The 23,241-nt window shown below is 28.6% G+C and overlaps 4 protein-coding genes across 14 annotated transcripts; 3 read left to right on the top strand and 1 right to left on the bottom strand.

Annotated features, from left to right (window-relative positions):
• Window positions 1-662: 662 nt before the first annotated feature.
• On the top strand, window positions 663-1,769 carry LOC119605579. The gene is made up of 3 exons (XM_037958787.1): window positions 663-729; window positions 789-1,006; window positions 1,064-1,769. The coding sequence occupies exons 1-3, from the start codon at window positions 726-728 to the stop codon at window positions 1,118-1,120; spliced, it is 279 nt and encodes a 92-aa protein (XP_037814715.1). The 5' UTR covers window positions 663-725; the 3' UTR covers window positions 1,121-1,769.
• LOC119605575 lies at window positions 1,133-2,408 on the bottom strand. The gene is made up of 5 exons (XM_037958775.1): window positions 2,168-2,408; window positions 1,605-2,109; window positions 1,425-1,549; window positions 1,284-1,361; window positions 1,133-1,221 (listed from the first exon to the last, which is right to left on the bottom strand). Exons 2-5 carry the CDS (start codon window positions 1,921-1,923, stop codon window positions 1,147-1,149), a joined length of 597 nt encoding a protein of 198 aa, XP_037814703.1. The 5' UTR covers window positions 1,924-2,109; window positions 2,168-2,408; the 3' UTR covers window positions 1,133-1,146.
• LOC119605517 (serine/threonine-protein phosphatase 4 regulatory subunit 3) lies at window positions 2,391-23,096 on the top strand. 11 transcript variants are annotated; one of them, XM_037958755.1, is made up of 10 exons: window positions 2,391-2,588; window positions 17,337-18,114; window positions 18,181-18,368; window positions 18,522-19,460; window positions 19,528-19,705; window positions 19,769-20,024; window positions 20,103-20,369; window positions 20,899-21,026; window positions 21,600-22,492; window positions 22,567-23,096. In XM_037958755.1, the coding sequence occupies exons 2-10, from the start codon at window positions 18,003-18,005 to the stop codon at window positions 22,660-22,662; spliced, it is 3,057 nt and encodes a 1,018-aa protein (XP_037814683.1). In that variant the 5' UTR covers window positions 2,391-2,588; window positions 17,337-18,002; the 3' UTR covers window positions 22,663-23,096. The 11 variants fall into 11 exon arrangements, with proteins under 11 accessions (XP_037814683.1, XP_037814661.1, XP_037814644.1 ...); XM_037958761.1 differs by lacking the exon at window positions 2,391-2,588 and adding an exon at window positions 3,464-4,010 and having other exon boundaries at window positions 20,902-21,026; window positions 22,567-22,894; XM_037958748.1 differs by lacking the exon at window positions 2,391-2,588 and adding an exon at window positions 3,471-4,010.
• Window positions 22,802-23,241, top strand: LOC119605590 (SERTA domain-containing protein 4-like). Its single transcript, XM_037958799.1, has one exon. The coding sequence runs from the start codon at window positions 22,915-22,917 to the stop codon at window positions 23,128-23,130; it is 216 nt and encodes a 71-aa protein (XP_037814727.1). The 5' UTR covers window positions 22,802-22,914; the 3' UTR covers window positions 23,131-23,241.

Here is a 23,241-nt window from a genome sequence, read left to right as displayed (position 1 = left end):
ACTAAAATTACAAAATACCCAAGAAAAATTAGTGAAAAAATTAGCAAATTGAGGAATTTTAATTAGCTTAATGATAATTGGTACAGAACTTTTCCTTAACATCAGTAGCAAGGAATTACTGGATATTGTGGTCTTAGACACCATAAATTTACACTTGAAATGTCATGATGAATCTATGTAGATTCTGTGTACTACAAGAGGAAACCTCTGAACTTTTGTAACTACCCGTCATTGGGAACTCGAAACACGAAGATTTTGTCTTACCCAGACCCAGATGATATCTTCAAACACTCACCGATTAATCCATTTATCTTCATGCGCGAATTTGGCCTAGTATGGTGAACCAATGGGCTGCACAAAATCTCTACAATATGGTCGAAGTGCATTGTGTCCTTAACGTCTATTCTAAGGGATTAAGGTCATCAACACCGGTCAATTTTTTTCAGTTTTTAGGAATATCTCGAATATTAATGGTTTAAAATATTATTTTGTTAATGGTTAACATTGTTTTTTATTTTAAACTTATTTGTTGATTAAATAAAATAAAAACTAAAAAACTATAAATTTTCAAAAAACTTTTTTTATTGGAATAAAACTTGAAAATTTTTTTGAATCTCAAAAAACTTGCAAAAAAAGGGAAAACTTGACATATGGTAACACTGAGTGTCAGTCGCCGCCGCCGTTAATATTTGTCGGCGCAGGGCTCTGAAGTAAACAAGCTAACCATGGGTAAATCTTTAAAAATATTTTAATTTTTATAAACATTTAATCTATAAAACAATTTTTAGATGAACAATTACAGCAAATTTTCAAAATACGGCCTTTGCAAACAAATTGCATTGCCTATCGCAGTTCAACGGATGATTATCGCAAAATAATGAAACAAACTTGTGTATCAGAATTAAAGAATCTGGTCAATGTGGACATGAAAATTGAGCAAGTTCAACTAAAAATGCCGGACGAGAATCAGATGCCCAAAATAAGCGAGGAATTAAGAAAATCGAAAGTAGGAAAATTTTATATTTTAATAAAAATGAAATTAATGCTATTTTAAACTTTGCAGGCAGATGAATTATTGAGAGAATGTAGTCTGGTTGAAGAAGGTCTAATGTTGTTATAAAAAACTTCATAGTAATTATATGCATTTTATTTATTAATCGACATTACTTTATTAAGATGTTTATATACTAAACATAAGCAGTCATAAGAAGGTTTAAATACCTAGAAAAAACATGATATTGTACATTAAACTGTCGCAAATTAGGTAGTTCTCACAAACTTACGGTGAATATAGGAATTATTGGTTTGTTAACAAATACTTTGCCTTTAGTTCTTAAAATAAGTAAATAACGAAAATCCAACTGTAATAATTAAATAACAAAATTACTTACTTTTTTAAGGTATATAAATAGAATATTACTTACATCTTCTAAAACTTCATTGATAACTATGTCGTGTATGTTACAGGCAGCCACAAATCTATTTTTCTGGCCCATACATTTTTGTATTTGCAAGTGTAAACCAAAATCATAACAAAAAATAAATTTTTCTAGAAAAATCATTAAATTACTAAAAAATATTTCTCAACATATCAATATATTTACCATACTCCACCAGACGGCTAAGACGCCATAACAATGGTACTAGCCATATTATAAAGATTGTATCAATATAGGCTAAATGATATGATTTTAATACGAAATTTGCGACATATGCTGAGAATGATAGAATGAAATACAAAAATTGCTTCTTTAATGCTGTCCATTGCATTTGATAGTTTGTATTTATTAATTTAACTTCTAAAGCATCAGGCCCATATTCGTAGATTTCAAGTTTTATATTTGTTTCTGTGGAACCTTTATATAAATTTGTTAGACTATGAAATTTGTAGCTTAAAGGTATAACTTCTTGATTAATGTCCATTGTTGCGAACTAGCTGGAGCACTACCCGTTTCTAACTCCTGCTTTCCTTTGTAAATGCAATTTTATAATCAAAAAATATTCTTCCCTTTCTACAGTTAATTTTTTTTACAAACAAATAAAAATACTTTCTGGATAAGAAATTTTCAAATCAATCAGTGCAGCAATTTGGGAATAGTTGACTAAAATCTATAACAAAGATGTCATTAATTGAATAAAGTATAAATTTAATAGAAATGCTCCTCACCGCATACAGTATCTTATTATGTATTGGAAAAAGATACAATTTTATATGTATAATTTTTTTTTAATTCTTTCCTTTATTTTTTTTTTTTGAAACGCCAGCTGATTTATTTATTAAACACAACAAATGTCATTGTAACTTTTGTTTTGTTCTCCATATTCCGTTTTGTTGTTTTCTCTTTTTATATAAAATTCATCGGATTTTTTATTTTGTCTCGTATTTATTTAGTCGTGTGCGCGCTGTTGTTGGAGTAACGCGTCGTTTTTGTATTTTCTTATGTTTTGCTTATTAATTCTCTAATTGCATAATCATAAAAATATAAACAAATTGATGTTGAATTCTATTTATTAACTTAATTAAGAAACGTTTGGTTTATGTTTGTTAATTGGTGCAAATTTTGTGTGTATAGTTAAAGTTAAAAAGAGTGAGTAGACTTGTTTCTTTCATTTTGTGCGAAATGTTCGCTTTTTTAAGTACTACTTCGAGAGCTTTTTTCTATGTATAACTTTGTTTTTGTTTGCTCTCTTTTTTCGTTGCGAATTTTTACGTTTTTTCGATTTTATATTCTTGAGAAGTTTGGGAAGTGTTGAAGGTGGAATATCTACACAATGGAGAATTGTAATAGATTATACAGTTGTATTTTAGGTTTAAATACTATATTATTCCATTCTAAGGAATATTTAAAAATCATATTAAAGTTTTTTTCTTTTATCAGTTTTACATAGTAGAAATGAAAAAAGTTGGATGGGTTTAAAATTTGGAATTGTCTTTTGTTTTTTTTTTCTTGTGACCAATACAATATACGTTCCATTGAAAGTGGATTCAATAAGCATTAATAACCATTTTTCATAAATTTGAATATGAATAAAAATATCAAAATTTTTTGGACTTTGACAGCTCAAACGGGGACAGTTTATAACTTAGATATTTGAAATTTTATATGCTGATGTAGAATTTTATTTATTTTTGTATAAAAAAAAAACTTAATTCAAAAATATTTTTTCCAATTTTGAATCATTTCAATCCAACGTTTATTCGTAAATTTTCGAAAAGAATAATTTAAATATATACCATCAGAAGTTATATTATTATATAGTGGCAACCTTATTAATTCTCTACAAATACCAAAAAACAGAGTCGCATTACTTGTGTAATTAAAATAAAAAAAACATTGCAATGTTATTTATGAAAATTGTTTGATATGTTTGAACAAAAACAAAACTCAAATATTTAAACATTTTAAAAGTTGTACATTAATTGTTTATCTAACAAAAACACATTTTAGTGTATTTGTTTTTATTTATTTTGTCACTTGTGCATTAATAAATAACAACTCTGTTTCTTTTTTGTATATTTTTTCCAATATGGCGGCATCGTAGAATGACGAATGTTTTGTGGCCATTCGTCGTATAGGGCTGTCGGAATCGGTGTGTGTTTTAGAAATACGTAGTTTTATTTGTAAAATTTCCATATAAAAAAGTTATTAAAAATTATAAAACATATAAATAATTAAAGCTTGAAATATGCGTAAGCGTAAATTGAAGAAAGATTGTGAAAATTTTCTCATATAAATACATTAATTTGTCGTCAAAAAATTTAAGGTGCAGACATTAAAGAAAGGAAAAAAAAACTTGGAAAAAGAGCAGCCTAAAGAGTAATTGACAAAAATACAGATTGTAAAGTAGTGAGTGAACGAGTCAGTGACTGAGCGAGTGAGTGAGTGGCAAAGAAGTGGTGTAGTGTATATTATAAAAAAAAGTGGTGCGACCATACAGCTACAATTTAATTATAATTTGTGAATATTTGTACAATAAGAAAATCGTAATTACACTGGAGTTTGAAACAAGTAATTATAATATTTTTGTTAAAAAATAACAGCTACTGTTTAATTAGTAATAGCAATTAAGTAGGAAATTTTGAAGAAGATGAAAAAATAGTGTGGCCTTCGCATTACGTCCCTTTTCGGCTTTTTTCTTGTCTTTTTGTTATTAGAAAAATGAGAGAAAAAAGTGTTGGTGTTATTCTGTCGTCGAATGACTGTCCACATTATTGTGTGTATGTATATATGAAAGTGAGTGCGTTTGTGTGTGAGTAGTGTTTACAGAAAACGACGTCAACGTACGTGTGCCAAAAGACGACTCTGTTTTATTAACTGACTGACGTCTACGCCAACGTCATTAGTAAATTTAATAATTTTCGAACAATTTTTGCAATTACTAAAACTCGATAATAATGTAAAATTTAAAACTTTTAACAACTGGATATACAGAAAGTTAATGTTTACTATTTTAGTTTTAAAGGTTACAACAATTTATAGAGCTTTGTCTGTATCTCATTATCTGCTAACAACATAGATATTAAGTACGTGTGTCATTGTGCTTTTCGAAAGAGTACACACCAACCAATTTGAGTTGGTGTATTTCTACAATGTTGCCAAAAATACCAAGAGAATTTTGGTAATGCATTACCATTAACGTTATTTTTTTGAAATATGAAGTTGGAATTTATTTTGAAAATAATAAGAAGAATGTAATTAATGTAATGTAAATTTTAAAATATTTATTAATACTTTTCTGAGTTGAATTTAATTTTTTTCGTTTTGTTTTTTCCACCTTCTTCTTTAGCCCGCCGCTAAAAGTGGTGAATTTTCTTCTTTTGTTTTTCTTTTATGTATTTGTTGTTGTTTTTTTTTTATTTACGTATTTTTTCTTGTCTGATTTCTACGATTTTTCGTATTTTGTGTGTGTATCCATTATTTTTAATAACTTTTTTTCTCTTTGCTAAATTCTTATTTGGATTTTATTATTTTTTTTATTTTATTATAATATGTATGCGTTTTGCATAATTATAATATCTTAATTATCTTATTCATAATCTGTTTTAATGACGTCTGAGTGTATTTTTTGAATTAAATGAATTTTGAATGAACCATCATGTTATAATTTGTGCATTTTTTGTGTTGTAAAATTTAATTAAAAAAATATATGTTTTCATACTTTATAGGTCATTAAACTTTTAGCTTTAATCTATTTTAACTATGAGGGCTAATAGATATTTATGATTTTGAGAAAATGCAAGAAAATAATGAACTGATCGTCCCACCGAAAAGAAAGCTTGATTCATTTCTCAAAACTTTTGTCTGGGGCTAATATTTGGTGAGCTGGGCCAAAGGATAAAATGTTTCACTTCACACATACATACATATGTATGTACATACATATTATTATTATTATTATTATTATTATTTATTAGTATTATTAATACTTTTAAGTTACAATTTTGGTTACAATTTGATTACATAATCATTAAATTAATTTTAGCTCTATAAAAGTACATTTGTATTATTTTTAACAAAATTTACACATTCTTTCCTAAATATATATTCATTTCTTTCTTTTTTTATATATGTTGGCATGGAGTTATATAGTTTAAGTCCTTTATAGAATAACGATAGCTGCGCAGTTGTGTTATGTGCTGGCCGTAGTCTGAAGTCTTCTGCATTTCTCAGTCTATATGGTTGTATATCACCTACATAATTTAATTGTTCGCATAGATATCCTGGTGCTTTTCCGCTCTTCATTTTTTGTATAAATAGTATTGTATTTAACTCTAGTCTTTGCTTGATATTCATCCAGTTTAGTATATTTAGCATTAGTTGTATTGATGTATATCTGTTACATTTAAGTATTATTCTCATAGCCTTGTTTTGAAATTTTTGTAATCTTTCTAATTGTGTTGTTTTACAGCATGTATATATGATTGTGGAACCGTACTCGAAATGTGGTTTTACTATTGTATTATAAACATTAATTGATGTCATTGTTGATATATTCTTTCTTATTCGTTTGAAAAAACCGATTTTTTTGGCAATTTTTTTACATATATAATCTATGTGATCTTTAAAGCTTAGTTCCTTATCAATTATAAAACCGAGATATTTAATTTGATTTACTTTTTCTATTATATTATTATTTATTGTAAATATTGCACTGTTTGTAATGTTAATTTCCATTATTTTAGTTTTATTTTCATTTAATTTTAGTTTATTCATTTTCAACCAGTTATTGATATTGTTCATATCGTGCTCTAAATTATCTTTACAATTGTTATCATTCTCGTCCTCAGCAAATATTAATGTATCGTCCGCATATAAAATAATTTCACTTTTTTCCAAAACATTTGGCATATCATTTATATATATAATGAATAACAATGCACCCAGGATTGATCCCTGTGGAACACCGTAATCATTTATACTTGAATTAGATTTTATATTGTTAATTTTAGTGTATTGAATTCTATTAGTTAAATACGAATTAAACCATTTTAGTTCATTATTTTGTATTCCGTACATGTACATCTTTTTTAATAATATTTTGCGGTCTATTGTTTCGAATGCTCTCTTAAAGTCCAGAAATATTGCCATTATTTTATTATTTTTCTTTTTATTTTTCCATCTGTTTACTACATAGTTCACTGTAGTTTCACACGAATATTTATTTCGAAATCCCGATTGATATTTAGATAAAATTGAATTTTCCTCTAGATATATTTCGAGTTGTTCTTTTACTACTTTTTCAAGAATTTTTTCACATGTTTTTAATGAGTTTATCGGTCTAAATTCTTCACAATTTCTCGTGTTTTTTACTTTTTCTATTGGTGTTATTATGGTTTCTTTCCAATTTGTTGGAAATTCTCCACTTTCCAGTGATTTATTAATTATATTGACTAAAATGTCACTCACTAAGCTCCAATTGTCTAGAATGATTTTATTTGATATCTTGTTAAAATCTTGTTTTTTATTCATTTTACTTATTATATGTCTTAGTTCTATATTATTTATTGCACGGAATTTAAAATTAGTTATTACTGGTTGTATACTATTTGAATATTGCACATTTTCAATGGAATCTCTTATCTCTCTTATACTATTTATAAAGTATTTGTTAAATTCGTCAGCTATTTGTTTATTTTCCTTATATTCTATTTGATTAAATATCACAGATTTTATCACAGTTTGGTTTTTTCTAAGCACTAAGTTTTTTATTTGGTTCCACATTTGTTTTTGATCTTTCGCATTGGTTATTTTGTTATTTATGTATTTCTTCTTTTCATTTTGTACTTTTGTTTTGTATAAGTTTCTACTCGATATTATATGTAGCATAGATATGACATTTTTATATCATGTGAAAGGTCTTGAGACCGCTTTTTTTAAAAATTTTACATTTTTTAATTATTTACATCGTTTTATTTTGTTATAAACTATACCTATATTTCATTAAATTTCACCAAAACCTTTTTTAATTTTTGGGCCACCCTAATATAGGAAAATGTTTTTTTTTTTTTTTTTTTTGGAATTGAAGGTTTGATATTCCAACTCAATAGAAATACATACTATTGACATCTAATATGGGGATTAGGTCCGAATTACTCAGTATTTGAAGTGATTAATTTTAAGAAATTAGGGGATTCGTTCCGCATTACTGGTAATAGAATTTGTATAAATACAAAATTACTCCTTCAATTAAACGTAATTTAAAACATATTTTTAAATTTTATCTAATAGGTTTTGCACATTTTAACCATTTTATAAAAATATTTATAGGCCATTACAATTCTCAAGTTGTTCAAGTTCCAAAAAAAATTTAAATAAAAAACTTAAGGTCCGACAACAATTAAAAATCCTTTTTTTGGGGGGATTTCCGTTCGATGGTAGGGTGATTTTCTCAAATATGTAGATCTACAAACCGCACTTGGTGACTTGTTGAGCAGTTGATACAAAAGTGCACTTATTGCAAATGTTGCCCTTTAAATGCAGTTATGACAACACATTCTGGCGACATTCCGTACCGGAATGACCCCAGTTACTCGGTCAAGGGCTGTCAACTCCAACAACAACACTGATGATGTGATTCAAACAAAAAAGTGTTTTCTCCAATAACGATAGAGAAAATAATTGTCAAATGAATACAAATAGGAATTTAAGGACATATTTTGCATACAGAGGTATCCAATGATTATTTTTTGGATTAAACAATATGAGGGATATACATGATTCCTTCAGAACTTTACTTAAACGATTTTGTTTTAACTTAAAACATTCTTAATTTAAGATAAAACAAAGTTTATAAATTTTCTTTTAAATTTTTTAAAGCAAAAAAAAAAAACAGCATTTTATTAAAAAATAAGCAGTATTTTAAAATTATAATTCTACTCCTAGGTAATTTTTTTTTTTTATGATACACCACTCAACCATATGAATAATACTAAATGAACGCTTTTGATATACACATTACAAAAGCATAGAACAAAATAAACAGTGGAAAAAACACCTAAAATGCGAAAAAAATGCACACAAAAATAACGTGTTATAAACAATAGAAAATATAGAGTGGGAAATAAAAAGAAATAATAAAAACATACAACACTACTACAAGTTTATACTAGAAAATATAATGTTATGAAAAACCAATAATTCTGGAGACGTAAATAAATCGTACCAAGTAAAGGAATGAAAAACAAAACGTTAACTTTTAGAATAAAGTCCCTGCACAAAATGTCGATGGAACGTTCAAATGTGTATAACCAACCTCAACATGAGGGGCAAACATGCATAAATTTTGAAAAAAGAAAATAAAAAGTAAAAAAAATAATATATACCATAATATGACATGGCTGGTTGTAGTAATGGTATGTGGTGCAATGATGACAGTGATAATGTGCAAAAAAATATATGTACCTTTGGGTTGCCATGATTGTATGGAGAAAAAATAAGGTAATGATGTTCCAAACGAAAATTAAAGCATTGGTCCTGGGCTTAATATTATGTGAGCTGGGTCATAAGATGAGTAAATTACCTATGTAAAATTTAGATGAGAGACGTTTTTAAATGTTTATTCAAGATCAAAAATATTAAAATACCCTCAAATTTGTAATCGTTAAATTTTACGGGTACTACCCGAATATAAACTCTAATGCAAAATTTTATATACACATATGTATATTATTTTATTATTAAAATAATGTTGAAGGACAAAAAAAGTTAATTACTTTCCGATTTATAGAGAAAGAAAAGTGTAAAAATACTAAATAGATTAAAATTTATTTCTTTTGTGAAAAAAATTTTATATTTTCTTTGTAAGAAATATAGAAAGAAATCTAAAAAGAGGGACAAAAAACTAGAGAAATGGTAACTTACATTGCACCAAATTTTTATTTCCGATGAGAACACCAACAAAATATATTTTAGGGCCATCCTAATGTATATATATAAAAAATTATGAAGTTGTATGTCGTTGGAGTGAAAAATGTTATACGATACAATGTTGACTTCGCTACTAGTTTTTTTTTACTTTGGGTTTTTGTGCCCCAATATACATAAGTGTTTAATGTTATATAAACATTGAGAATTGAACGGTTTTATTGTCACTGATCCTCCGGTTTACGGTGTTTGGAGCCTACTTTGACTCAGAAAAAACACATACCTATAATCTGAATATTCTTATTATAACTTGTACCAAAAGTTTTAAAACTTCTCTAGAAGAGCATGGTCGTACCAACTTACAAATGGTTTAATACTCTATGTTAATTATTGCCATCACAAACTCACACAAATCAAATATCCAACGAAATTGAAAAGTTAAATATAGAAACTTCTTAATATCGTACTTCTCATCGTATGTCAACATCGATTATACAGTGTCAAAATTTATCGATATCTGGTCACCATAACACCTTTTTCTAAAACGAAATTTGGGAAGAGGCATCACTTGGTATGATGTACTTCGCGGGAAATAAAAACACTTGAACTTTCCATAGTTGTGTCTCGTATTTCGATATTACGCGATGTATATCACACTCACAATAACATTACATACATATTTGCTTTAAAATAAAGTAAGAACGCTCGACTTTCATTAGTAGACTACGACAACCTCATATACTAGCTCATAGCTCACAAAATCCATGAAGTACTTGCTGACATTCGTTAGAGCAGGAACGAAGAGAAAAAAGCTCAATATAAGCAGTCGAAAGGATTTCTCACAATTTAAACACGTCAGGCATGGATCTCATTTCTCAGTGAGACTTAGTGGCGAGTTTCATCTTTTCCAGGAAATTCTTGAAACTCAAGCATATGATCATATATTCAGTTAATACCTTAAAAATCTATCAAAAAAATAATATCACAATAACTTCTCTGGGCTTTTGAAGGCAGTCAAGGCTATACTGCTAAGATTAGAATAGAAACAGGTTAAGCAAGTATTTTATTGTTTTATCTCGGAAGTAGTCATCCCATATCTGAATATTTTTATTTATTAATTTAAAAATCCTTCAAATAACAAATGAAATACCAATTTTAATAATTTTTGGGAAGATAAAAAACTATACCAACATACTAAAAGGCGGAAGAACTCATATTAGTAGAGGGTGGGTTGACAAGGAGTGGTGAATAAAACTAAAAATACTAAAAGAAGTGGCAAAAAGAAGGTGTGATTTGTGAAAAGAGCGCGCATATATAAAATGAATGAAAATACCAGCAGCCGTCGTCGTCAGTCAGCCTGCTAATAAAACAAACAACAAAGAGTTACACACTCAAACGCTTAAGGCTAACTTGTTGTGAATTTTGCTTCTATGATTGTGGAGTCAATGGTGTTGAAACACAACAATTCTCATTTTTTGTAACCACATGCATCCGATGTGTATGTTTTAAACATGTACATCTAAAATTCCGACTGTATGAATTGCTATTGAACTACATTCAACGATGCTATACGATTTTGTTTTCTTCTTTTTTTTTTGCATTATCAGACAGTTCGCCATTTAGACACAACGAGTCATACAGACAGATAGGCAGACTAACAAACAGAACGAATGTCTAAATATCTTTTTGTAGCTCTTAGTATATTTTCGGTTACTTTTTGTATTTCCGATGTTTTTGCACATGAGTAGGCATTTTCTGTTGCTTGTTGATACATTTACTTGGTTCAATATTTTTGTTTGTTTGTTATTATTTTAGTACAGTGGGTTTGAATTGAATTTTTTTTTTTTGGAAAACTTTTCTTTAATGTGTACATTTACATATTTCATTAGTTAATTATTAATTTTTTGAAATATGATGAGGATATTATTTAGTTTATTATACAAAAATGGGTGTGTCATTTAAAAATATCAAATTTTTAATCCATATAAAGTAATTAACATTAATGATGTGGAGAAAAATAAAGGAAAATAAAATAATTTTTAAACTAAATAAACCACTCCTGTGTGTAGTTATAACAAAAATGTTGATGGGACACGGACGATCAAGTTTTTGTTCTTAAGTGATTTTTTGATATGACTAATTTTGACCGAATATTGGTAAAAGTTGTTATTTTAGTAGGACACACTGTAGTATCATAAATAATAATAGTATTGTCCTTTACCTATAACTTTGCTGTTTGATTTGATTACTTTAAACTTGCACTTGAATGGTGTTATATCATGTTCCCTTTAAACATTTGTATCAGAGTAATATTTAACATTAAACCAGTTTAAATTCAGTCATGCCTAACCATTTGCAATCGATTTCATTGATTAGTTTTTATGTCGGATTTTACCTTAAATCTTATACATATGTATGTTTATGCTATATATTATCAACAAATTGGTTTTATTTTACCAGGACATCGATCCACCTAGGTATTATTAAAAATGTTGAACATTTGTTGAAAACAGAAGAAATTTAAAGGAAAATGTATAGTAACTCTTATTACGAGTTCTAATCAAAAATGTTAAACATTACTCACCCATATACGAAATTCGCGCACTCTCATATTGAAAATTTTCAAAAAATTTGATTTAGTACTATGGCTGCAGAAAAAGTACAATTTTAAAAGTATTTGCCATTTCTGATTAAAAATATTCATGAAATTCTTAGTTCTCTGAAAGACATCAGTTCTTATATGTGTTGTAGTCTATTCTCTGTGTACTGTAGATTTGATATTACTACAACTAGTTGTACTTTTTGTTGTTGTATGTAAAGACTTGTTTTAGTATAAAGTACATGTCTGTCTACATTGTTATTGTGTTCCTTGCTATCCACGATTATACTACCTTTTTGTTTAACTCCCCAACATTTTTTTGCATATCAAAAACTAAATGTTACTCACATTTTATTTTGCTCTTTATTTACTCATTTCTTATAGGGTGTTTAAAAAATGTTTAACACAAATGAAAGGGGTGAAGATAAATGATTTTAACGTTTAATGTATTAACCTTTCTGTTGATTGTTTATAATTTTGAATTGCTCTGATGTGTGTTGGAGCTACATATAAATTATACACTACACTTCTATAGTCGAGACAGTGTAATACTTCTGTGGATGCATTGAAATATTTGTCTTATACACAATCAATTCAAAAAACTTTTTTAGCCAATTTTACAATATCCATCCATTTGTCTATAGATGTTTTTTAGGTGATATTTTATTGTTGCAAGGCCGTATTATATTAAAACCTGTTGAAATCAATCCTATATTGCATCCATCTCCTATACTAATGCCTCTTGGTATCCTATAGATAGTTTTTTCTATGCTGTAGATGTCATTCTTTAGATAATTTATTTTTCTTCTTTTACAAACTTATTTTCTGTTTTGGAAATTATTTCAATTTTAATCCAAACAATAACAAATTTTGTTTATTTGTTAAAGAATGCTGTATAAAAATATGTATGCATTTTTGCAAATGATATTATAATAATTTAGAAATATGCTAAAAATATAACCAAAAATTAGATATAAGTTTGTTTTTATAAATATTTCTACTACAAATAAAAATGCATATTGTTTCCATGCACACATTATTCTATGAATGAATTTTCAAAAATTTAACGTATAAATTGAAATGAAAAGCAAATTTTCCAACATGACTAATACATACTCTATATCTATAGATTCCACTACGTATTAAATGTATACGAACGAATGAATAAATTAAAACGAAGTAGGCGAGAAAATTTTTGAAATACATACTAACAAAGAGACGAATCAGTTCGCCAGTCAGTCACTGTTTATAAAATAAACAATAACAATGATGAGTAATTATTAGTGAGATGGTTGACTACTAAATACAAAAATCTACTATAGTACTGTGAATATGTATTATCATTATTATTGTTGTATCGCGGCAGTTTTGTGCTCATTTATATTGATAAGAATGTTTGAACGTAAAATAATTTTGCAAAGATTTTTTTCTTGCTGTTTAGTACATGACATTGAAATATGTATATGTTTTATAAATATTTTCTATAAAATCTTATCTTTAAAAGTAATAAATACTATAAACATAGTTTAACATTTGCTTGCTACCACTTTAATTTTATATTCTAACTGATAAAGTTTATTGATATACACACGTTCATTTTTATACACAAATTTACGTATTAATAATCCTTTATAATATTATTTTGCCAAAAATACTATATATTGTACTTCATTCATTATTTATTTGCTTTAAAAATAAAAATCACGTTTTTTTCTCATACTGTTTAACTGTTATAGTAAATATTCCATATAAATTGAAATAAACGTAGTATTCTAGTAGTATATAGTTGTCTAGTGGTATGTGGTTAAAAAGTGCTACCAGTAACTTATGTATGTATGTGTATATTTATGTATACACTCATTCTACAAAAAAAAAAGCACAAACAAAAACTTGCGGCATGTCAGACAATTTTTACGTCAGAAAATGAATGTCTGAATGATGGAACTGAAATTTGTTTGTTTATAGGTTTGTTTTTTTTTTAGCACAGTGTTCAAATTTAGGTAACGGCTGCTCTTTTTGGCATAAGACCGCTGAAATAAATATGTCTGTATGATTTAATCTTTCGTTCTTATGAATGATTTATCATTAAGTTTCTCACAGAAAATTTCATTGTTCCTTTGTTGGGTCAAGGAATCTTTATTTTCGGTTTTCAAAAAATCACTTGAAATCCCATCAACTGTTAAGCGCCTTGGCGAAACATCAAATTGTTTGACTCAAACGGCAAGTTTTTTGATTGTGTTAGTAAAAAAACTCACACCGCATATAGTATACATGTGAGTTTTTTCACTAACACAACAACAAAAACTTACCGTTTGAGTGAAACATATTTGATATGTGGCCGTGTCGCTTTAATAGGCGAGAAATTCACATATTTATCGCCCTCGAACGAAGATAGAGATAGATAGATAGATAGATAGATAGATAGATAGATTGATAGATAGATAGATAGATTGATAGATAGATAGATAGATAGATAGATAGATAGATAGATAGATAGATAGATAGATAGATAGATAGATAGATAGATAGATAGATAGATAGATAGATAGAGATAGATAGATAGATAGATAGATAGATAGATAGATAGATGATAGATAGATAGATAGATAGATAGATAGATAGATAGATAGATAGATAGATAGATAGATAGATAGATAGATAGATAGATAGATAGATAGATAGATAGATAGATAGATAGATAGATAGATAGATAGATAGATAGATAGATAGATAGATATATATAGGGAGATAGATAGAGATCATTTTATCATTCAAAGGAAATTTCAAATTCAATAGGAATTTAAGCGAATGCGTTTTAATAATTATAATTCTTATAATAATAATTCAATTTCAAAAAAACTAATTATGGAATTAATACTTTCCAAGCTTGTTGCCATAAACTGAGTGTGAATGAACAATATTGACTTAATTATAAAAATATACAATATTTAGTCAATATTAAATTGTTTATTATTTTTATTACATCTTTCCGTACATTTTTTTCATACCTCTGAACGCCGGTTAAACTTGATTTTTATTTTTGAACATTTTATTCTTCTCTGTTTATATTTACGTTTTTTTTTTTCGTTCATGTTAAGTGAACGATATTAAATCATTGATAATATTTTATTTTTATTTTGTAAAAAATAAACAAACAATGACGAAGTGCACAATATTTCTGTCTGTATGTATTCATATTAGGAAGGCATCAAAAAAGATGTAACGTGTTTTTTAATTTAGAGATATTAGGAGATATTCATTTCTTTTTTTAATTACTGAAAGCTTATTGAACATATTACGTATAAAAAGTTTTTGCAATAAACATTTAATACAATTTTTTAGATTGCAATATAATAGTAATTTGCTCTGAAACATTATGAGAATCAGTTATTTATTATTCGGAAATTTTATACTCACCAGGAACTTTGGACCACCTTAATGTATAATTCAAGCAATTTATAGACTTGTAAAATTATGCAAATAATTTGCTATAATTGCATTTTCAATATTTTGTGAATGTGTTACTATAAATGTATACACATTTTTTACTAAATTGCACAAGAATCAATCAAACTTGAATGAGTTTTATTGTTATTTAAATTGATAGAAGTTTACCAAAAATAATAAAAAAATAATAATATTAAAAAAGTAAATAAATCACTTTTATTTAAAAGTTGCAATTCAATTTAAAGAAAAATTTTATAGAAATTCAAACTTATGTTTGATAAATCTGTATAAATCAGAATTTTTAATACTATGGCTAAACCCCAGGTTTCCTAAAGCTTATTCCAAATAAAAAACCATACATTCATTCAAAGCTTTGCTATATTGTCTAATCCTCTTAAAACTACTTGATTACTTTAAAAAGGTTTTTTTATTTCAATTAATTTATGGAATATTAAGAGAACAAATCGCTTTCTCTAAAATGTCATGAAAAAGAAATAAATTTATTTCCAGGGACAAATAATTTTAATTGTGTATGCAATTTATTATTGTAAATGTATGTGTATTTTTTGTGAATGCGTTTTTTTAATATATATTAAATCATACACATTACTCTGCATTATTTTGCTAAAGTTTTGTAGTGTTTTTTATTTATAAACTTTTTCTTTTTTTTATTTGTTTTTCACCTTTTTCTGTTTGTAAACATTTATGTTTTTTTTTTTAAGTTTACTACAAATTTGTATGTTTGTACATATTTTGCTTGTTTTTATTTCAGATTTATTTTCTCTATTCCAAAGTATATTTTTGTTTGTTTTGTTTTTTTTTTCTCTGCGCATTGGCAAAAAATATCTAAAATGTATGCATGTAGTGTGTTCAAAAGATGTATATTTATTTAAACGCGCGATTTTTTTATTTTTGTTTATATATAAGACCTTAAAAATATACGCACACATACTATCTTTTTAGACGTGATTTAGTTGGCGGCATTTGATGACGTTTTTTGTATTTTTTTTTTTTTTAATAGTTTTAAGCTTTCACAAAAATTTCATTCATAATTGTTATAAAATAGCCTTAGGTCAAATACATACACCAAAAGAAGACAGATAAGACAGCTTGTTCTTCTTTTTAAAATTGTTTGGGAATTTCGCAAACTAATCAGTTTTTTATCATTATAATAAGGGAGATTATTTTGTGAAAAGTATATTAATTAGCTTCGAAACATTTTCGATTCGAGAAATTTCAATATTTTTTGGATTAATTCTGTCTAAAATAGCAAAACTCATGATTACGGGAACATATATCTTATGTGTCAGTTTGACTTGAAAAATATTTGAGATAAGGCCACTCTACTAATAGAAACAAAAAGGTCTTAGTTTAGTGAGGAATCCATTTCCTAACCATTTCAGTCTGACTTCGAACTCCAATTCGTGTTCGTCTTCACGCAACTACAAAAATCCTGTGTGATTGCGATTTAATTATCTACTAGAGTACTTATATTTTTCTGTCTAATCCTAATAGTATTCTGGTTGCTTTTTTAATACAATCCAACCAAATGTGTCAGAATCGGTTGGTACAATCCTTGAACTTTTTCAAGATTAGTCTATAGTAGTGACATATAGTAGAAGCCGACCTATAGCAACTATTAAGGTCAAGATCTGAGATCTGTCTGAACAATTTATATTCGGTCTCGTTATCAAAGCTCTTCCTTATTCTATCGTCGGCTTATCAGATCGTTAAGATCTCCGCCTGAAATAAGACAATTTTATACCACTGTCTAATAAATAAACTCCGGTTCCTGTACTACCACAATAAGCAACCAAACAACCAAAAGCTCTCACTCAAGTTCAAACGACTTATTATCTTAAAATTAACAATTTATTTACAAAAAAACGTATACTAATTAATTTTTATTGTTTCTTATTTTTCAGATTTACTTTAAATATTACTTCAGACAGGCCCATCCCCCGTCAACAGAGCAGCATTATTATTAAATAATAAAAGTAACAATGTTTACTATAATAATTTGTATAAATGAGTAAATCTCAAAATTGTTTAATTTTTGAATTTAAAATTCAATTGAAATACGTTAGTTTGTTGAAATAGAACTTTATTTAGTTGGACTAAAAGAATTAACAACTTGAAATAGAAAGGAACAAAGTTCTAAAATTCTCCTTCCCAAAAAAGAAAAACAAACTAACCAAGTAAAATCTCTTCCAATAATAAGAGACAAAAATATAAAGAAAGCGGAACTATCAATTATTTATTGTATTCAACAAAAACTAAATTGTTGTTGTCATTGTTGTTGCTTAAATTCTAAGCTGTGTAATAAAAACATAAGATTAGCAACAATAACTACTTGACACGTGTGCCACAACATATTGGAACGCTAGACAACAACAAACAAACCGATTCCCAAAACTACTAAAGTTAAAAAATAAACTCCAGTGTTTTTCTGCAGCATATAAGCACACACTTAAACCTAAGATAAAACCTTAAGTGGGGTTTTTTGTTTTATATATTTTTTTCTTTGGAAATTAGAATATTTTACAAAAGTAATTGTGTAAAATAACCGTAAAAATATAAACATTATCAAAATGACTACCGATACCCGCCGACGTGTTAAATTGTATGCTTTAAATGCAGAACGTCAATGGGATGATCGTGGCACGGGACATGTGTCATCGAATTATGTAGACAGACTTAAAGGTGGGTATTTAATTTTGAAAGCCCAAACGATTTTACTTAAAATAATATTTTTAAATTCTATTGTAGGCATCTCTTTGTTAGTACGCGCTGAATCAGATGGTAGCTTACTTTTGGAAAGTAAAATACAACCCGACACCGCTTATCAAAAGCAACAGGATACCTTAATTGTTTGGTCTGAGGGTGATAATTTTGATTTGGCCTTGAGTTTTCAGGAAAAGGCCGGTTGTGATGAAATATGGGAAAAAATTTGCCAGGTAAGATGATTTTTTATTTGTATTTTTGAATTTGAAATGTAATTTCAATTCTCACTTCAATCTATTTACATCTATTTATATATCCAATTTCAAAACCCTACAAAATTTCTATAAAATTTTAAACCAATTTTTACTTTTAATTTGATTCCTCAGGTACAAGGTAAAGATCCATCCGTTGAAATCACACAAGACATTGTCGAAGAATCCGAAGATGAACGTTTCGAAGATATGTCAGATACAGCACCACCAATCGAATTGCCTCCATGTGAATTGGCCCGCCTTGAAGACATATCGGAAGTCATACAGAATTGTTTGACCACACCGTTGCGCAAAGAAAAACTCTCGATGGCATTAGAATCCGAAAATTACATAAAGAAATTACTTAATCTTTTTCATGTATGCGAGGATCTTGACAATACCGAGGGTTTACATCATCTCTTCGAAATATTCAAAAACATATTTCTATTAAATAAAAATGCACTATTCGAAATAATGTTTGCTGAAGATACGATTTTCGATGTGGTGGGTTGTCTGGAGTATGATCCCAGTGTAACGCAACCGAAGAAACATCGTCAGTATTTAAAACAATGGGCTAAATTTCGCGAAGCAGTTCCGATCAAGAATCAAGATCTACTAGCGAAAATCCATCAAACATTTCGTGTGCAGTATATACAGGATATAATATTGCCCACGCCATCGGTATTCGTAGAGGATAATATGTTAAATACTTTATCTAGTTTTATATTCTTTAATAAAGTCGAAATTGTCACTCTCATCCAAGAGGATGAACGTTTTCTGGTTGATATGTTTACCTTACTAACCGATCCAAATACCAGCGATGCCAAGCGTCGTGATATTGTTCTATTTCTAAAGGAGTTTTGTAATTATGCGCAAAATCTGCAGCCCCAGGGTAAAGATTCATTCTACAAGACCCTAACGTGTCTGGGTATTTTGCAAGCTTTGGAAATAACATTGGTGATGAATGATCAGAAAACGAAGGCGGCCTCAATTGATATACTAACGGCCATTGTTGAATTTTCGCCTTTAGTCGTACGCAATTATACACTACAACAAGTTAATCGTACCGAAGGAGTAAGTTGTTTCTTTTTAATGCTATTCTAAGCAGTATTTATTCATTTATATATTTTACAAATTTTAGGATCGTATGCTGTTAAATATTGCCATTGAACAAATGTTAAATGATTCCGAACCAGAATTAGGTGTTGCTGTGCAATTGATGGGCATTATTAAGATACTGTTAGAACCCGAAAATATGTTAACAGAAAAGGGTGATTTCTTAAATTTCTTCTATAAACACAGTATACAAACCTTGATAGGTGAGTTTTAGTTATTTTTTTTTATTATGTTTTTCAAATTGCTTATAATTATTTCTTTTACAGCACCTTTGTTGCTCAACACCATCGATGATCGTCCACAAAATGAAGATTATCAAACAGCACAATTATTGGGAATTGTATTAGATATTTTATCATTTTGTGTTGAACATCATACTTATCATATTAAGAATTTTATAATACAAAAAGATCTCCTCAAGAGAATTCTAGTACTCATGAAGAGTTCTCATACGTTCCTTGTTTTAGGCGCTTTAAGACTTTTAAGAAAAATTGTTGCCCTCAAAGATGAGTTTTATAATCGGTGAATATTTGCTTAAATTGTATAACAAGATGCAGTAAAATAATATTTAACCCTTTATTTACATTCGCTTTATTATAGACACATTGTTAAAGGTAATCTATTTGCTCCTGTTGTGGATGCCTTTATACGCAATAATGGCCGTTATAATCTACTCGAATCAGCTATATTGGAATTATTTGAATTTGTTAAACTGGAAGATATAAAAACGTTGTGTGTTTATTTTGTTGAAACATTTAGCAAAATATTTGATGAAATCGAATATGTGCAAACGTTTAAATATTTAAAAAATCGTTACGATCAATATCAAGAGCGAATAAAAGATCGTGATAAGATGGGTTTAGATACGTAAGTATATTTATTATTTCTTTTTTGCTTTATCACTGCTTATAAAATTAGTTTTTATTACAAGCTTTTTATTTTAATTTGTATAGTTAGTTTTAGCTGTAATATTTTGCCGAAGCTCGAATATAATGAAATTTGGCTTTCATGTATACACCTGATGACAATGCAATATAATATTTGAAAATTCAAAATAATATGCGAAAATTCGATGTTCAAACTATTTTTAAAGCTGCTAAAATAATCCATTGATTATGAGCATTGGATTTAAAAAAAAACTTTCGATAATTCGAATTTATATTCGAAAAATTTGTAAATATTCTCTAAATCATTAGGAATCAATATAATTTTAGTTTTATTTGAAGCCAATTTCTTATTTTAAATTGTTTAAAATAATTTTAAAATATAAGGTTTTTTATTTATGTTTGAAAATTCGAACATAAATAAGTTCCTAATTTTTTAAAGCTTAAAAGCTTATTACTAAAAATATGTTTTATTTCATTATTCTGAACCTATTTTTATTTTTCTTTTTTAGTAGCATTCCAATTATACGCGGTAATCGTTTTCGGCGCGATCAAAGGCAAATGGAGGAAGAAGAAGAAATGTGGTTTAACGAAGAAGAGGATTTAGAAGAAATTGAAACTTATAATAGCGTCATGAAGTGTGAGTAATTGAAAGAAATTATATATTTTTTAGCAAAAATTTTAATAAAATAAAAGAAATAACAAGGAGAATTTTCTTATGGAAAATTTAATTAATGAAAGATAAAGAATTGAAAATTTAGATTCGTTTTCTGTTCTTTTTTTTTTTTTTGGTTTGAGATTGATTATCCAGTGGGTTCCCCGAATCGAAATTAACATTAAAATAACTTAACAACAAGCTATATTCGAATAATAGGGAACTTGTAAAGTTAAGGGCGTATTATAATGAAACATAATATTATTGGATAAGTTTTTATAAATTGTTACTTGCAATTTCCAAAATATTTGAATACTCTCCATAACTTCATATTTACAACAATATTTTAATACGTATTTTATAACACAAGACGCTGTTAACAACACTGTTTTGAACTTTATTCAATGTTGAGCGTTATGTTAAGTTCTACATGCTAAAAAGGATGATATCCATAGAAGGATATTATGAAAGTGTTATATATATGTATATTAGTAAAAATAAAAATAAATACTACGATACTTATGTTTTCGTATCACATTGACCTATTTTCATTTACAGCCGTTACCGAAAAGAATGGTTCTCAAACATCTCAATTGCAACAAAAATCACCGCCACAAAATGCACAACAGCAGCTGCAACAACACGGTACCAGTAGTATGTTGGGCAACACATCTGGTTCCAGTAATCTAAACACAACAACAACGTCATCCGCGAGTCTTTCACCCACAGGTGGCGGTGGTGGAAGTGATTCCACAGGCGGCCTACAAACACCCTCCACCAGTAGCAGTAGTAGTAATTGCAATAGTAATGAACAAACGTCCGCCGCTCATTTGGGTGCTGCTGCCGCTGCAGCAGCTGCAAATTTAGCACTGCACCAGCATCAACAGCAACAGCATCCATTGCACAATTATCAACAACAGCAGCAATTGAATCTGAATAGCACTTTGGTAGCGGCTGCAGCAGCAGCGGCAGCAGCCGGTGTGGCCTCGACCTCTACGGCTGCTCATTTGGAAGCGCAACAACAGCAGCAACAAAGTGATATTGTTGAATTGCAACAACAATTGGCAGCTGTCGAGCAACAGCAAGAGTTGGCGTTAAGTGGAGGTGTTGTAGCATCAACATCGAATGTGAATGCGACGCAAACAACGGCAGGTCCTTCGACAAGTGCTTTGACAGAATCAGCAGTTGCTGCAGCAGCTACGCAGCTTCTATCATCGATGGCATCAAGCGAGGCTGTGGCAGCGGTAGCAGCTGCTGCCGTTGCGGCCGTAGCAGCAAGTGTTTCGGGGGTAACAGCAAATACAGCAGCGGTTGCAGCTGCAGAAGCAGCTAAACTTAACAGTAATGAGAATAATAAAACAAATACTAATACAACTACTGCAACAGTAGATGAAAATAAAGAGGCAGAGCCATCATCCACAGCACAAACTGGGGAAAATATATTAAAGAAGGTGAGAAAGTTTGTAACAAAGACTTAATAAAGCAATTAAAAACTTAATTTTCTATTCTTCGTTATAATTTATAGCTTGTTGATTATGGTAGTGATTCGGGTGATGAATATGAGTTGGAGGATGAAGATGACGAAGAGTCTCCACATCAAAAGAAACCACGTTTGGCATAGCAACTTTACCACCACCAACAGCAACACCCTCCAAATCAAACACAATATCACCTACAACATTCTACTCACCAACAACAACACCAACATCATCATCAGCCCCATCAGCATTCACATCACCATCACCACCACCATCATTTGCAGCATCAACATCATCACCATCAATTCCAACATCAGCAAACGGTCGCCACAAATGCTGCTGTAGCAGCAGCAGCGGCCGCTGCAGCTGAAACAATTATTAAAACATTCGCAACCATGTCGTCGTCTACAGCGGCGGTAGCGGTAACAGCTTCTTCAACGGCGTCTATGTCGTCGTCAGCTTTGTTGTCATCACCACCAACATCGTCATCATCACCATTATTATCACCCTCATCGTCTTCAAACTCGGCTGCCGTTGTTATGACGTCTTCATCCATTTACAATAATAATAATAAAAATACAACTACTAATCCCAAGAACAAACATTTTTAACTTTTTAAATATAAAACAAAACAAAAAAATATATTATATATAATGAAAAGAAAAAAACTTGATTTAAAGAAAAAATACCATATTATATAGTTAAAAAGGAATCACTTTTTT

Source organism: Lucilia sericata, unplaced genomic scaffold, assembly GCF_015586225.1.
Source record: "Lucilia sericata isolate MDLA Ls3-8-SP2 unplaced genomic scaffold, ASM1558622v1 Contig000015F_arrow, whole genome shotgun sequence".
NCBI classification, from domain to species: Eukaryota; Metazoa; Arthropoda; class Insecta; order Diptera; family Calliphoridae; genus Lucilia; species Lucilia sericata.
The sequence above is the reverse complement of the archived record's forward strand: the minus strand, read 5'-3'. Positions and strand labels throughout refer to the sequence as shown.